Source organism: Ascaphus truei, chromosome 22 (assembly GCF_040206685.1).
Source record: "Ascaphus truei isolate aAscTru1 chromosome 22, aAscTru1.hap1, whole genome shotgun sequence".
NCBI classification, from domain to species: domain Eukaryota; kingdom Metazoa; phylum Chordata; class Amphibia; order Anura; family Ascaphidae; genus Ascaphus; species Ascaphus truei.
Genome location: NC_134504.1, coordinates 10,992,529 through 11,011,138, shown reverse-complemented (window position 1 = coordinate 11,011,138; position 18,610 = coordinate 10,992,529). Strand labels below are relative to the sequence as shown.

The following is an 18,610-nucleotide window of genomic DNA, read 5'->3' as shown; positions in this document are numbered from 1 at the left end:
GAGAGGTAATACCGGTATACACATACACGCCCAGAGGAGATAATACCGGTATACACATCCACGCCCAGAGAAGTAATACCGGTATATACATACACGCCCAGAGAGGTAATACCGGTATATACATACACGCCCAGAGAGGTAATACCGGTATACACATACATGCCCAGAGGAGATAATGCCGGTATACACATACACGCCCAGAGAGGTGATACCGGTATACACATACACGCCCAGAGAGGTAATACCGGTATACACATACACGCCCAGAGGAGATAATACCGGTATACACATCCACGCCCAGAGAAGTAATACCGGTATATACATACACGCCCAGAGAGGTAATACCGGTATATACATACACGCCCAGAGAGGTAATACCGGTATACACGTACACGCCCAGAGAGGTAATACCGGTATACACGTACACACCCAGAGAGGTAATACCGGTATACACATACACACCCAGAGAGGTAATACCAGTATACACATACATGCCCAGAGAGGTAATACCGGTATACACATACATGTCCAGAGAGGTAATACCGGTATACACATACACGCCCAGAGAGGTGATACCGGTATATACATACACGCCCAGAGAGGTAATACCGGTATACAAATACACGCCCAGAGAGGTAATACCGGTATACACGTACACGCCCAGAGAGGTAATACCGGTATACACATACACATCCAGAGAGGTAATACCGGTATACACATACACGCCCAGAGAGGTAATACCGGTATACACGTACACGCCCAGAGAGGTAATACCGGTATACACATACACGTCCAGAGAGGTAATACCGGTATACACATACACGCCCAGAGAGGTAATACCGGTATACACATACACATCCAGAGTGGTAATACCGGTATACACATACACGCCCAGAGAAGTAATACCGGTATACACATACACGCCCAGAGAGGTAATACCGGTATACACATACACATCCAGAGAGGTAATACCGGTATACACATACACGCCCAGAGAGGTAATACCGGTATACACGTACACGCCCAGAGAGGTAATACCGGTATACATATACACGTCCAGAGAGGTAATACCGGTATACACATACATGCCCAGAGAGGTAATACCGGTATACACATACACATCCAGAGAGGTAATACCGGTATACACATACACGCCCAGATAGGTAATACCAGTATACACATACACGCCCAGAGAGGTAATACCGGTATACACATACACGTCCAGAGAGGTAATACCGGTATACACATACACGCCCAGAGAGGTAATACCGGTATACACATACACGCCCAGATAGGTAATACCGGTATACACATACACGCCCAGGGAGGTAATACCGGTATACATATATTACCTCTAACTTTTTACTGAACAAAGTGTCCAAATCCAGGACAGTCTGGCTTAATACTGGACACGTGGCAACCCTAAGCTTACACATATGCAGAGAAGTCAGAGTTTATGGTTCAGATCTCAAAAGGATTCTCAAGGAATTCATAAACAAAATCACAAAGGCAAACACAGATTTCACAACGAGTTGATGTTGGATCAGAAAGTCGTTTCCATGCATTAGCTGCCTGAGAATTCATATGGACAACCCACAGGCTGTAATTATTCACAGTTCATTAGAATGTATCTTGGCAGTCGCTTTTCTTACAGCACGTCTTGGATTTCTGCGTTTGATGGAATTTGATGGAAACGAGCGAGTATTGGAATCACTTTGTATTTTGATGCCTCGTATAGGAGCCAAAACAACGATTGAACATGGATTCTTAGGAAGCTTTTGTATCAAGTCCCAAATCTAGCAGTTTTGGCATGAAATCTGACATATTTGGTAGTCCATGTGTCAATGCAAAGTACTAGTTCTTTGGCAAACAGCATTTTCCTTCTTTTTTGTGGCTCTGTAAGAAGCTATATAGTGTGTGTGTGTGTGTGTGTGTGTGTGTGTGTGTGTGTGTGTGTGTGTGTGTGTGTGTGTGTAAGTGTATGTATATATATATATATATATATATTAAAAAGATCACGTGTGAGCACATTAACATGTCTTAGACAGGTCTGCAACCCTGCCCTTCACCATTATCATCACCTAGCATACAGTGCTTCCACTGCAGCAAGGGATTCTCGTAAATGACATGCAAATGACCACACCGTGTCACCTTTTGCCTGAAATCCATTTTTACATGGAACCCTTATAAGCTAATGCTCGCTCTTAACACAGTTATATACACACACACACAATTCTTGTATTTGATACAGCTCCCATTACAGAGGAGTGCCCAACATCGTTGATCCAGCAGTGGTTTTTTGACACCCCGAAAGGGGACACTGTGATAGTGACAGATGGAGGGTTTAATACATCCTGTGACCACGTTTGCCTCTTAAAGCTGCAGTCCCACCTGAACAGTAGTTTTTGACCAGGTGGTCACCGGAGCAGAAAATCCCCGCTTCTTGATATACGTAGTGCTGACCTCTTGCCGTCCCCTCCAGGGCACACAACATGGCAGTTTGAATCCTCCGCATCACAAGGGCATTTAAATGCCAGGAAGTACCAGTGCTACTTTTACCATTGAGTATCTCGGTAATCAGGGGGTCACCAGAGCACAATTCTACCTGGGGACTCAGGGGGGGTTCAGCTGCTGTAACTCCTCCATATCGGACACTCCATCAATTACAAGCTGATGTGCTATACACGGAGAAAAGTACCTTGATACTTGCTAGGATGCAAGAAGAAAACTTCTTGTACAGTAGATCCATATTCAATATGCTGTGACGCCACTTGCCTGTGCCGGGGAAGTCTGGGGCTTCATTTAAATGGACGGGAATAGAACGTTCTCCAGCACGAGGAATAAGGGCTCCAGCGTGCCGAAAGCGGCATCGATTAGGATTAGACGTAGGGGCAGACAAAATCCACACCGCCTCCGCCGCGCCGCACGCGTTGAACTCTGTGCATTGCCCACTGCGGCGCCCGGACACGCGGTAACAACCGACGGCAGATTCCCTTCCCATAACCGTTGTAGGGCGCCAATAATTTATGGCGAGAACCATTGTATTCACTTCCATTCAAGTGGCAGAAATGTCATTGGCAACAGAGGGTCTGCTGCCCGGAATCTCCCACTGACGTCATTGGGTGTTTCTGTACGAGAGGCCCCCGATCAGCACTATCAGAGTTTGTTGAATAACCCCCTGTGTTTGCTGGTGTTTGGGCAGAAGGCATGAGAGGCAGGGGAAATTATTGGGCTGTCTGGCATAGGATTTTGAGTCTTTGTTCTCTTCTGTAAGCTTATAGGGCTCCATGTTAAAATGGACATGACGTAAAAGGGTGACACTCTGTGCTCGTTTGCATGTCATTACCCAGAATCCCTGGTTGCATCAGAAGCATTGTATGCTAAGAGATAATGAGGCAGGGCTGCGGACCTGTCTGGTAAGTGTGAATGTGCGCACACGTGGTATTCGCTTCCGAGAACATGTAGAAGGAGCACTCACAATTCTATGATCGATAGATAGATAGGTAGGTAGCTGGATAGGTAGATATATAGATAGGTAGATATATAGATAGGTAGATATATAGGTAGGTAGATAGGTAGGTAGATAGGTAGGTAGCTAGCTAGATAGGTAGATATATAGATAGGTAGAAACACTTAACTAGCTTGCTAGAGAGATAGATACATGTAGAGGGATAGATAGAAACAAGCAGATAGATACATGCAGATACTGGTAGATACACATGAATAGATAGATAGATAGATAGATAGATAGATAGATAGATAGATAGATAGATACAGATAGATAGATACAGATAGATAGATAGATAGATACAGATAGATACAGATAGATAGATACAGATAGATAGATAGATAGATAGATAGATAGATACAGATAGATGGAAAGAAACAAGCAGATAGATGGATAGATAGATTTATACATGCAGATAGATGGCTAGAAACAAGCAGATAGATAGACCAACAGATACAGAAAAGATACAAGGATAGATAGATAGATAGATAGATAGATAGATAGATAGATAGATAGATAGATAGATAGATACATGCAGATGGATAGATAGATACACACAGATAGATGGAAAGAAACAAGCAGATAGATATACAAGCAGATAGATATACAAGCAGATAGATATACAAGCAGATAGACATACATGCAGATAGACATACAAGCAGATAGACATACAAACAGATAGACATACAAACAGATAGACATACAAACAGATAGACATACACGCAGATAGACATACAAATAGATATACAAGCAGATAGATATACAAGCAGATAGACATACAAGCAGATAGACATACAAGCAGATAGACATACAAGCAGATAGACATACAAGCAGATAGACATACAAGCAGATAGACATACAAGCAGATAGACATACAAATAGATATACAAGCAGATAGATATACAAGCAGATAGACATACAAGCAGATAGACATACATGCAGATAGACATACAAGCAGATAGACATACAAGCAGATAGACATACAAGTAGATATACAAGCAGATAGACATACAAGCAGATAGACATACAAGCAGATAGACATACAAGCAGATAGACATACAAGCAGATAGACATACAAGCAGATAGACATACAAGCAGATAGACATACAAGTAGATATACAAGCAGATAGACATACAAGCAGATAGACATACAAATAGATATACAAGCAGATAGATATACAAGCAGATAGATAGACCAACAGATACAGAAAAGATACAAGATTCCAGCATTTTTTGTCTAGATTCATTTCAACAGAAAAAGGGGAGCAGATAGTTCCGAGGTACAGTGCAAGTGTCAGCACCATGTACTAGTGTCCCTTCAGGCGTCCCTTACACCGGACTTCAGGCGTCCCTTACACCGGACTTCAGGCGTCCCTTACACCGGACTTCAGGCGTCCCTTACACCGGACTTCAGGCGTCCCTTACACCGGACTTCAGGCGTCCCTTACACCGGACTTCAGGTGTCCCTTACACCGGACTTCAGGCGTCCCTTACACCGGACTTCAGGCGTCACTTACACCGGACTTCAGGCGTCCCTTACACCGGACTTCAGGCGTCCCTTACACCGGACTTCAGGCGTCCCTTACAACGGACTTCAGGCGTCCCTTACACCGGACTTCAGGCGTCCCTTACACCGGACTTCAGGCGTCCCTTACACCGGACTTCAGGCGTCCCTTACACCGGACTTCAGGCGTCCCTTACACCGGACTTCAGGCGTCCCTTACACCGGACTTCAGGCGTCACTTACACCGGACTTCAGGCGTCCCTTACACCGGACTTCAGGCGTCACTTACACCGGACTTCAGGCGTCCCTTACACCGGACTTCAGGCGTCCCTTACACCGGACTTCATGCGTCACTTACACCGGACTTCAGGCGTCCCTTACACTGGACTTTCTAGGGCACATACTTTGTGGACCTTTTATCAAGATGTCTCTTCCGAGAACACAGTTGCCATACAATTATACTTAGTGTAAGCCCGCGCCCTGGAACATGCTACACCAGGCGCCTTTAACCCTTCCCCTGCCGAGCCCGCAACGCCCTGCATTTTCCTCCCGTACCGCAGCGGGTACCAATTAATAAAAGAAGATTAATTAAAATGTAACCTTGTTTTTTTTTTTTGTGTGTGTGTGGTTAGCTTTCTTTTCCCCTCACGAACAAGAGGCCTTAATTATCATTCCAAGCTGAAACTCGTTAAGACAAGCTCTTATTCATGCTGCTCATAAACGCAGGAACATCACTCCAACTCAATGCGACGGCGTTTTTGTCCATGGTGCGTTCAAGGGGGGAAAAAATCCCACACACATTACACTACGCCAACTGCAAATTAGACTCCGAGAATCATTGTGCTGCAGCACTTGAAGTAAGTTTGTTAATTAAAAACCTGGGAGGTTTTTTTTTTTAACATTTTATTTAATGGGTTTTCCTTTCTGTCACATGCTCGAGTCTCTAGGACTCGCTGTGTTAATGACGGTGCCATTTTCCTGGGTGGTGAGAATGAACACATACCCACACACGCTAATTCCTCTCCCGAATCCCTAATGCAACCGCGTCACAGCGCTAGGGAGTCCCTTTTCCAAGCCAAACCTCTTCAACTATCTTAATTTATATAGTGCCATGTGCATTATTTATATAGTAACGTCTAGATCTGGCCAGCGCTCATAAAAATCAATACTTGCTACCTCATTAGTTGGAGAAAAAAAAATGAATTTATATAGTGTAACCCCCTCTCTAAAGGGTTGTTAGTATGGTAATGTGTACCCTCCCTGTGTTGCCATGGGATCATGACGTCACGGAGACCATATTAAAGGAGGGGAAGGTTCAAGAAGTTAGGTTCCAGAAGGACAAGAGGAGAGGAGCCTCGGGGAGAGTAGATAAGTAATGTTTATAAATTATTAGCACAGACCAGCCCCCCCCCCACCCCCGTTTATTATGTTGTACATAGTGACAGTACCCTTTTGAGTTAGGGTCCCCAAGAGAAGAAATGGAGCCCTGAATAATTAAGGAAAGGGAAAACGGCACGCCACAGAGGGTCTCAGGAGAGAGGGCTCCTGGGTGTCGGCGGATCAGCTCTAGCCGCGGATTTGCACAACGATGTAAAACTCCCCAGGAGCCGGGCAGGGAAGGGTTACAATTACAAAAAAGTACATTTAATATAAGCCCCCAGCGTTATACAGAGGATAAGCCGGCAGAGGAATCAGCAGTCGTTACTGAGGCAGAGCAGGGCAGCCGGGGAGGAGCGCCCTCTAGCAGCAGACACTGGAAGTAAGAAAGACTTCCGGGTCACACCCTAGAGGGCGCTCCCCCCGGCCGCCCTGCTCTGCCTCTGTAACGACTGCTGATTCCTCTGCCGGCTTATCCTCTGTTTAACGCCGTCTAACACCGGGGGCCGGCGCCACCGCATACCATCTCCACCCCCCCGCCTGTCTCTATTACCAGAGAGATGATGATGATGATGATGATGAGGGGGGAGGTGATGGTGCAGCACAGGTGCTCCCCAACTAATCCTCTGATTGAGCCACCTGTGCTGAAGCTGGAATATCCTGAAAACCAGACCTGTTCGGGGCGGGGAGGGGGGGGCTACCCTTGGGGGGGGCTACCCTTAACAAACAGTGATGTTGACAGGGATTCTGGGTAATTTATCTTGACAAACTGAGTGAGATATTGACAACAAAAAAAGGATAAGTCATTTAATGGAATAACAGGGCCAGGCAGAGGGAAATAACAAACCTCAGCACGAAAATCCCTGCTGAGATCTGCTAACCGCTGAAGAGAAATAGTGTTTCTATCAAGGATGATTATGTGGTGTTAGGAGGCGGGCGAGGAGAATGATATTGCCGGAAGCAGGGAACATCGGCGTTCTCTGTCATTCTGTAAGCAAATTCCAGGCAGTTCAGCTGGAAATTACAACCCGGCTGTTCTCATCTAACCTCTGTTGGACGGGAGTGCCACCTACTCGGCCACTTTCGGATAAGATTTGTAGAGTGTCAACCGGGCACAAAGTAAGTTAGGGGGCGTACAAAAGTGACAAAGCCCCTCAACCGTACAGCAAATAAAGATATCACGTGTGAGCGCATTCACATGTCCCAGACAGGTCTGCAGGCCTGCCCTCCCCCATTATCTCTTAGCATAAAGTGCTTCCATTGCAGTCAGGGATTCTGGGTAATGGCATGGAAATGAGCACTCACTTAAGTGTGTCAGCAAAACACATGGCTCCCCCTCTCTCTCACACACACACACACACACACACACACACACACACACACACACACACACACACACACACACACACACACACACACACACACACACACACACACACACACACACACTTCCCCCTTATACTCCCTCTCTCTCTTCCCCTCACACTCTCCCCTCTCTCTTCTCCACATACACACTCTCCCCCATCTATCTTACACACACACACACACACACACACTCCCTCTTTCTCTTCCCCTCACACTCTCCCCTCTCTCTTCTCCACATAAACACTCTCCCCCATCTATCTTACACACACACACACGATCACACACCCACACACACACACACACTTCCCCCTTACACTCCTTCTCTCACACACACACACACACACACTCCCCCCTCTCTTCCCTGCACACACACTCTCCCCCTCTCTCTTCTCCACACACACTCTCCCCCGCTCTCTTCTCCACACACACTCTCCCCCGCTCTCTTCTCCACACACACACACACACACACACACACACACACACACACTCCCCTCTCTTTCTCTTACACACACACACACGCTCCCTCCTCCTGTCAGCCGGAAGTTGAACGCGACTTCCGGCGCTGTCAGGAGCACGGAGAAGAAGGAAGAAGCATCGCAGTGACCAGGCGGCTGCTGCTGAGCTCGGGAGCCGCCGGGTCACTGCTACGTGGGGAACCGCCGGGCCTGGGACAGCTGGGGGAGTTGTCCCTGCTCTCCCCTCCCTGGCGGCCGCGGAACCCCTGTTGAAAATGACTGCGGGAGAGCAGTGGGAATATTTTAATGAATGTGAGTTTTCACCCCTTGCAATGCGTCGCCGGCCTCTCCGACCGCGAAGGTGTCGCGGTACATTTTCAATTTCTGCCTCCCAAAAATAATATATCTTTTCATCCAAATTAGCTTCACGGTTTCCATCATGTTCACAAACTTTATTACGTGACATCCTCTATTTTACAAGGCAAACCTGTTTTAAGGGGGCTCCCAAATGTAGCTGAACATGAGCAGCTTCATGATCCAGCCACGGTGAGTGCAAGAAGTGAGGAACCTCAGTTATTTAGGGGTGCCTAACTACCTTCTAGAACAGGGGTGCGCAAATTGGGGGCACAAAGTTTTCGAAGGGTCCCGTGCTTACAGTGGCCCCCCACGCTCTCCCCCACATCATGTAAACTGATTGGCGGGGGGGGGAGGGGGAGCGTGGAGAACTCTGTAAGTGCCTCTTGCCTTCTCTCCGGGTTTCTCATCTCCTGCATCTTCTGACAGTGACGACGTGTCGCTATGGCAACGCGACGTCAAATGGTGATGCATTGCCATGACAACGCAACGTCACATGACGCCGCAAAGATGAGGAGATGCCAGAGAGCAGGTAAGAGGGCTGGGGGGGGATGGGAGGGGGCGGCGCACGATGTAAAATGTTTGCACACCACTGTTCTAGAGGTAGGTCCTTATATTGTGTATTTATTATCCTGCGTTATAATAGACATGTTCCTGCGAATGAAAATCCCCCGTGTGATCACAATCGGGTCTGCAACCCTGCCCTTCCCCATTATCTCTTAGCATAGGGGTGCGCAAACCGGGGGGCGTGGGGGCGCAGTAATTTCAGGGGGGGCACGGCGTTTATAGAGGCCCCGCGCTCTTCCCCACAACATTTAATTGCAATGGCGGGGGAGCACACGAGGTCTCTAAGTCACTTACCTTCTCTCCTTTGGCTTCTGGCGATGCGTCGCCACGACAACGCGGAGCCAAATTACTAAGGCCGCGCTTATAGTGCCGGCGACGTCGCGGCAAAACAAATGTATTGCCGCCGTCGTGTGTGCTTATAGTACGGGAGCGACGTGGCGGCGCGAAATTTGGAAGCCGGTCAAATTCGATTTTTCAACTGAACCAATCAATGGCCAGGTCACTTGTGACGTTGCTGCAAAGCGAAATACAACTTTCGCGAGTGGCGACGTCGACGTCATCCGTCGAGTCGCCATCGCGCGCACTAGAAGCGCGGCCTTATTATTTCTAGTAGTGCCGAATACTACTCAGGACTTCCGGTTGAGTTGGGATTGCGGTCATGGACATTTGGTCGCGCCAGTTTTGCCAACTCTCCGCCGGTGTTTAGCCGCCACTTGCCTCACCGCCAGGACCTCACTCCAGCGCTCGCTTCGCATCCAAGCCAAGTCCCTAACCTTGCCTTTTACCCTATAGCCCCTAATACTAACATTACCCCCTGCCCTAAAAACCTTAACCCTTTACCCTAACACACCTTACCCTAAATCCCATTACCCCAAACCACTTACCCTAAAACCCATTACTCCAAATGCCTTACCCTAATCCCCTGCCCTAAAAACCTAACCCCTTACCCTAAAACCCATTAACCCTAACCCTCTGCCTTAAAAACCTAATCCCTTACCATAAAACCACTTAAATTAACTCACCCTATCGGTGAAACGGGCGGTGGCCAAACACCGGCAGAGACGTGGCCGCATCGAGACGGCCATGACCAGATGTCCGATTCCACTCGGATTGACCATAAAAAGTGTGAGATGAAGGGGTTAATTGTGCGTGACCTATATTTTCACTAGTGGGACCCCTTTCACTCTTAAGATTTTTTTTTTGCTTTCACATCGGATTTGTGAATTCATGGCTGGTTCGGAAAGCCATCTCGCCGTGTTATAACGCGGTCAGCGCACTACGCAGCAATATCAATGCTTTGTATTATTCCAATTCTATTGCTTGCCAGTCAGCTGTTCATGGGTAAGAGAGCCCTCGGGAGAGGGGCGGGCATCAGCCAAGCATGTCAGACAATATTAAGGTTCTTGTAGCAGTGCAGGTCTATGAGAATGCAGGGATATAGGGTAAAGTATTTGTCGTCTAAATTTAGCATACCTGTAGGTTGAACTTGATGGACGTATGTCTTTTTTTTAACCTCATCTACTATGTAACTATGTAACAATGACATCATTGGATAATGTGTCACTGGGGTTTTTTGGTTTACCTTCCTCTGGAGCAATATAAATACAAATATAGGATAAGTATCTCAGTCGATAAAGTATAACATGGGTTGAACTCAATGTCATATGTCATGTCTTCCACTTGATCCACTATGTAATTCCTATCTAAACCCTATAATTATAATGGGAAATTCTGAGGAACCCCAACCCTCTCTAATAGCACATCTGAGATCATATGCATTGTAAGGAACCCCAACCCTCTCTAATAGCACGTCTGAGATCAGATGCATTGTAAGGAACCCCAACCCTCTCTAATAGCGCGTCTGAGATCAGATGCATTGTAAGGAACCCCAACCCTCTCTAATAGCGCGTCTGAGATTAGATGCATTGTAAGGAACCCCAACCCTCTCTAATAGCGTGTCTGAGATCAGATACATTGTAAGGAACCCCAACCCTCTCTAATAGCGCGTCCGAAATCAGATACATTGTAAATTCTTCGGTATTTGGTACAATATTGAAATTACCTAAAATTGCAGGGAAACCTTTAGGGATGCCCGGGGAACACCTGTTGAAAAAGACAGACATGCTCTGTAAACGCACAGAAGCGCAATTTGAAATTAGATTTCTGTGCAAATTAAGTTTACAACAGAAAAGCCATTTCCAACACGTAGCACATACTGTAGGAAGCTACTTTGTGGCCTTTTCTGTAATAGACCACGATTGTGTAATGTAATTAAGTCACCGCACCATTTGCTTCTTCCAATTTACACATGTAATCACTGCAAATAGAGAAGGAATTGGGAAACAGGACGGAAACAGCTGCTTACTCTTTTCCATTGATTTGTGTCTAATTGGGGAGAAATGTATTGCACAGCTGCCTTACACTGCGAGACACACCACCCCAAAACGCAGGAAACTCTGCACCCCATAAAGCAGGAGACCCATCACCCCTTACAGCACCAGCTCTGGGTATAATTGCCATTGATTTCAATGACAGTTAACACTGAATCAAGTGCGTTAACCGGCAACCGCCAATCCACATCGGGGCCAATTTAGAGTGGGCCAACAGTGCCTGTCGCAGCGCAAACTCCTTGCGCATGCGCTCAATGGCGGTTTGCATGTAGTACAAATCAGATCCTGATTTAGAGTTGTCAAACAGTAGTTTGCATGGGCTCATCAACCCAACAGGCAGAGCAGAGGCGTCTGCGTCTAGTTAATTCCAATGAGCACATCGTGGGCGTTTACACGGTAAATTCCATACGTCTGATATTAGCGGCCAATTTAGAGTCTGTTCTTAATTTAGTAGCACTTCTTAATTGTGCTCCAACAGGGACCAGGTGGAAATGTAGCTACACTACAAGAACCCACTGTTCCCAGCACGCTTATTTGGGAAGTCACGGCTGCATGTTTCCGGCGCTACCTGGCGACGCTTACTCTTTAGGAGAAAAGACCCCGACCCCACAGAAGAGCGAGAATTTGGAGCGTTGATGTGTTTGGCGCGCCTGATGCACGCAGTGAAGACTTTAACTTCCTCTCTGTTAAATGCGGGCTTTAATACCCTCTCTGTGTGCCGGCTGATTGATTCCCCCGTCATGATGTTGCAGACAGAAGAGAGAGCCCCCCCACCTGCGCCCCCCAAAGTAACATTTTAGGGAGTGTACCCATCAGACAATGGAGCTAATCCAATACTTCATGACATTTTCAGAAGTTGTTTGCGACTCTGTTGCACCGAACTCAAAATTGGGATCGACTATTTGAAATAGCGATCTGCTTTACGATAACGCTACTTTTGAGAGTGTGTCTATATCCAAAATCAGACCACTCGTCTCCAGGTTCTGCGTAAAAGAACTATTTAAAAAAAAATTTTTTTTACCAACATGATATCTATCAAACGTAGATTTTGTTACGCAGGACTCGGTTTTATTGCCAACCTAACTTCTAAGCACCACATCCACCAGCTCCGATAAGCGAGTTACCATAACGTTTACCTAACTATATGACACGTATTTAAGCCATATAGAAGGAGGCCAACGAACCTCCATCGCGTTTCACACCTAACAGGCTGTTTTATCAAGGGGTGGCCAAAAACCCAGTGAATTTGACAGCCGCGTCAGTATGATAAACCCATGTAGAGGTCATTTGTATCGATTGTTAATACTGAAGACGTGTGTGTGTGTGTGTGTGTGTGTGTGTGTGTGTGTGTGTGTGTGTGTGTGTGTGTGTGTGTGTGTGTGTGTGTGTGTGTGTGTTAAAGGTATGAAGGTAAAACCACAGATCCTATTAGAAACCAAGCCACAAAGTATTTCTCAAGGGGAAAATAATTATTCAAGAGCTCTTAACTCTAAACTACACATCTTGGTTACAATCGAAAATTGAACAGATATTCAGCGCAGAAGGTAAACAACGCAGAGGGAAAATAATACACAAGTTATCAAGTAGGGAATGAATTGAAGAAGGGTTTATGGTTTAGTATCTTATTACTATGGAAACCACTCATGTTGCCATGGCATTTAATAGATATTCGTGTGTAAGGTACGGGAAATGTCATTTCTGGCGCGCGAGCCGCAAAAAGGGTTGAGTGATCTGTCTATTGTAACTAACAGATTGGAATAGGATCCTTGCTTAAGAATAGATTGCATTGGAGCTCAAGCTGGTTACTCATTGAACTGGGATTGTGCACTATCGCTTTGCAAGTCCTGTTGGAAGTCAGTAAGATTTTGCATGGTATAGTGCCCCAAAACCAAAAGGCACCATCGCAGTTTAATGGTCCTGTTTTGAAGTCTGTGTTACCATCATTACACCAATAAATTGGATGCTTAACTGAATGAAATAAAACAAACATAGAATGGGATTAAAGGGACAGCTTTAGGACCTCGGATTTTCCTTTATCTCAGTGTTTCCCAACTCCTGTCCTCAAGGAACCCCAACACTTCAGGGGTTAAAGGATATCCCTGCTCCAGCACAGCTGGGTCAATCAGCGGCTCAGTCATTTTGACCGAGCCACCTGTGCTGGAGCAGGGATATCCTTAAGACCTGACCTGTTGGGGTTCCCTGGGGACTGGAGTTGGGAAACACTGCTTTAGCTAAAGCTACATCCAGAGAAGACCAACTTTTCCATATAAGCCCATGTCCCGGACATCCTCTCCTTTGCTCTAACCGGCACCTTTCTGTGGTTCTTCTGCTTACAGTACAGAATTGGACAGCTTTATATGATCAGCAAACACAGCCATGAGCAGAGTGACCGGGGAGAAGGCGTGGAAGTAGTCCAGAATGAACCCTTCGAGGATCCTGTGCATGGCCAGGGCCAGCTAACAGAGAAGAGAGTGTACCTGAATAGGTGAGTGGTGCATGGCAAGCTAACAGAGAAGAGAGTGTACCTGAATAGGTGAGTGGTGCATGGCCGGCTAACAGAGAAGAGAGTGTACCTGAATAGGTGAGTGGTGCATGGCCAGCTAACAGAAGAGGGTGTACCTGAATAAGTGAGTGGTGCATGGCAAGCTAACAGAGAAGAGAGTGTACCTGAATAGGTGAGTGGTGCATGGCCAGCTAACAGAGAAGAGAGTGTACCGGAATAGGTGAGTGGTGCATGGCCAGCTAACAGAAGAGAGTGTACCTGAATAGGTGAGTGGTGCATGGCCAGCTAACAGAGAAGAGAGTGTACCTTAATAGGTGAGTGGTGCATGGCCAGCTAACAGAGAAGAGAGTGTACCTGAATAGGTGAGTGGTGCATGGCCAGCTAACAGAAGAGTGTACCTGAATAGGTGAGTGGTGCATTGCCAGCTAACAGAAGAGATTGTACCTGAATAGGTGAGTGGTGCATGGCCAGCTAACAGAAGAGAGTGTACCTGAATAGGTGAGTGGTGCATGGCCAGCTAACAGAAGAGAGTGTACCTGAATAGGTGAGTGGTGCATGGCCAGCTAACAGAAGAGAGTGTACCTGAATAGGTGAGTGGTGCATGGCCAGCTAACAGAGAAGAGAGTGTACCTGAATAGGTGAGTGGTGCATGGCCGGCTAACAGAAGAGAGTGTACCTGAATAGGTGAGTGGTGCATGGCCGGCTAACAGAAGAGAGTGTACCTGAATAGGTGAGTGGTGCATGGCCAGCTAACAGAAGAGAGTGTACCTGAATAGGTGAGTGGTGCATGGCCAGCTAACAGAAGAGAGTGTACCTGAATAGGTGAGTGGTGCATGGCTAGCTAACAGAGAAGAGAGTGTACCTGAATAGGTGAGTGGTGCATGGCCAGCTAACAGAAGAGAGTGTACCTGAATAGGTGAGTGGGTGGCAGTCATCTTTTAACCCTTTCTTTTGGCCCCTTTCTGACCTTGACCCCTCTTTGTAGTGCCTTCAATCCACTTTCTGAGCTACATATCCTCAAAAGAACAGGTTGCCAGGGATAGAATAAAATGGCCACCAAGAATTGCTCTTTAAAAAAAAAAAATGCAGAGAACAATATCAACAACTTGTGAATGAATAACAAAGATGTTCCAAACGTATCAAAGGGAACTATGGGGGTCTACGGATCATGGTAACAGTGGAACACGTCTGTGGCAAACCAGTGTTCCAGATGTATCAAACATTTGTTCCTTTTATACATATGATGTATGTATGTCCAACATGTATGGACAGTATGCATGGACAGTATGCATGGACAGTATGTATGTTTATTTGTGTAGCACCGTCCATGTACACAGCGTTCCACAGCAGCAATACACGCGGGACATAATAATATAACATATGATGGGAATAAGCGCTTCAGACATAAAAGTAACAATAGGAAAAGCGGTCCCTGCCCCGCAGAGCTTACACTCTAATCATATAATGCGGATTCTTTGCCCCAGAATTGCCTTGATGCAGAAGGGCCTGATTGTTTTCAACGAGATTCCTTTTATTTGATAAATACGGTGCTGTTTTATACACTCGGAAGGCCTCAGGTGTTGCGCTGCGAGGCTGCAGTAAATAACCCCCACCTCCCCCCAATTAGGGACATTTTTCTGTCCTGACCAGCTTGAGTTGGGGCAATCCTACTAAATTCGGTACATTTAGCAAATCAAGCAACATTATAAGAAAAATATTATCATTATGGAGGGGCCTTAACCCTTGCCTAAATAGGTCTCCAAACAGGAATCCTGTGGCTCAGTGAGTAAAGACACTGACTGGCACTGAGTTTGGAGCACTGAGCCTGGTTCAAATCCCGGTGTCAGCTCCTTGTAACCTTGGGCAAGTCACCTTAGCTCCCTGTGCCTCAGGCACCAAAAACATAGCTCCATGGGGCAGGGTTGGTTAATTGCAGCTACAGACAATTAGCCAGTCTCCGTCTGGCTCATCAGTCATGGAAAAAAGCCTAATGCTTACCCTGCAGGGGATCTCTCTAGCACTGAGGTGTGTGCTACCAGAGAGAGATCCCAGAGAAACAGCACCTCTATTCCAGGACGCAGCGGTCACTGCAACCCGCCAGACCTTGCCCCCACCCCCACGGACACCAACCCAGACCCAGACTGAAGGACCCCCTGTTAACAGATACGACTTTGGGTTGGAGGTTGGTAAGAGGCCTAGCCCTGCAGATAGGGACCGGGAAGTGTGAGTCAGCCCTTACAAAGGGACAGGCCTGTTTTGTTTATTGTGTAAAGCTGTGTTGTTTGAAGATACGGGCTAAATACAAGCCAATGTGTATTTGCCCCGAGTCTGTTCCTCCCTGGTTATACCCCTGCGCTCGTCTCCTACAAGGGGACACAGGAGAACTCTGCTGTTGACCTCCATGGTTTCAATGCTGATGCACAGTGACATCTATGAATAATGTTCCCGGCGCTGCCACTATGGTAATTGCAGCTGCAGCCACTTTGTCTTCCTTGTGAAGTCTCAGCATTTGCCGGGTGCTCCCTGGCGAGCTGGAAGTTGCTGAGGTTAGCAGCCCTGCAGGCCCCCCGGGTGCTGACACAATAGGACTCGCCACTTAAACGTGGCTGCGGCCTCCTGAGTGTGATGGCTAAAAAATTAGAAAACCCCACTAATCTTCTGAAAGCATCACCGTTCCTTGGAGCGGTGTCCAATGTCACGCTCCGTCCTGCTCACCGAGGTCCACATTGCTGAATTCAGGACTCTTGAGCTCTCGTTGTACGTAGCAAGGCCTCATACATTTGCAGCAAATGCAGTTGACTGAGAGAAGTCAACCCTTTCATTGTTATGGCCCACCCTGAGTAATATGGATTTCATTTCAGACAATAGAGATATATGTGTTTCACATCAACAAGTTAGATGGTTATTGGCTATATTTTATAATATTGGCATCTTTTAATCTTTAGTCTCTGAGAAATCAATTCCCCCACAGGACTTTAAAAGGAATTCTTAAACCGTTTACCACTGAGTCTTCAGATGATTCTGAGACTGGTTGTAGAGAAGAGAAAAAAGTTTCCAACCGCAGCTAAAATAACACTGTCTGGCAAGGAGATTAATTTACAGAGGCAGACCAAACAGCTTACACAAATACTAAATCCTTCTTTTTTTTATATATATTTATATAAATATATATATAAATATATATATAAATATATATATATATATATATATATATATAAATATATATATATATATATATATATATATATAATACAGAAAAGACACAAGAAGTCTCAAAAATGAGCACTCAAAAAATGATACTTTAATGTCCTCAAATGTAACAAACTAAAACATAATAAAAACACAAAACAGAGCCCTGAAATAGACAGTGACTACATATAACATATGGCCAATACAAAAAGTGTAAAAGATTTTTTGAGTGCTAATTTTTGAGAATTCCTGTGTCTTTTCTGTATTCTATGTATCCCTGTCTCAGAGCACCGACTTGTTTCTCTCTAGTATAGAGATTATATTATGGTCTTATAAATACCCTAGTTATTATTAGGTGTGTATGCGGTTTCTGTCTGTTTGTGTAAATATATATATATATGCGTGTGTATGTGTATATATATATATATATATACACATATATATATATATATATATATATATATATATATATATATATACATATATATATATATATATATATATACAGCCTTTGATTACCTTTATTGAAAACTAAAACTAATTACCTATGCTGGCGATCGATTCGTTCTCCCATGATCGATCAGCAAAATGCTGCTTCCCATGGTTCACTAAATGGCCGCCTTTCCGTTTCAAGCAATCCTTCAGTCAGTGTAACTCAGCAGCTACAATGTATCCTGATATTACTAAGGCAACATTATCTATTGTTACAGTTTGCAGCTCAAACGGGTGGGAACATTTGCAACAAATAATCACAAACAGGAAAGTGTTACAAAGATATTGCACTGCTGGGGAGGTGGGCTAAAGCCTGCTATAGAGATCACAGGATGCTCAGTATATTAAACTCGTTAAAAATGGCATTAAGAGTTGAATTTTAAAATAAACAAAGGTACTAATACTACAGGGCTGATTTATTTAAAAACAAACATGTAGGATATTGCACGGATTTTGAACACATAATTAACTTGACAGGAAACTTTATGCGACAATGTGAAGTAGGTGAAATGTTTCTCAGCTGGAGAGAGGAAGATAGAACTCTATGAGTCCCACAGGGAAGATACAAAATGAATTTGTTTCAAGGGAAGCACAGTTATCTGGGAGATGTGTCTAACTGAAAAATGAGTCAACTAATCCTACACAAACAAAGTTAGGGCAAGTAAAAAAAGTGACAAGAAACCCTCCACTGTGTAACAGCAAATTATAATAATAAATAATAATAATAAACACATACACACTCAGAGAGGTAATACCGGTATACACATACACGCCCAGAGAGGTAATACCGGTATACACGTACACGCACAGAGAGGTAATACCGGTATACACATACACGCCCAGAGAGGTAATACCGGTATACACATACACGCCCAGAGAGGTGATACCGGTATACACATACACGCC

The 18,610-nt window shown here is 45.4% G+C and overlaps 1 protein-coding gene across 1 annotated transcript in view; it reads left to right on the top strand.

Moving 5' to 3' along the window:
- Positions 1 to 18,610, top strand: part of PITPNC1 (phosphatidylinositol transfer protein cytoplasmic 1) — a 164,468-nt gene that overhangs the window by 81,391 nt on the left and 64,467 nt on the right. Inside the window, exon 2 of the mRNA XM_075579965.1 lies at positions 13,857 to 14,005. Within this exon, the coding sequence (XP_075436080.1) occupies positions 13,857 to 14,005 (149 nt within the window). The remainder of the gene's footprint in view (positions 1 to 13,856; positions 14,006 to 18,610) is intronic.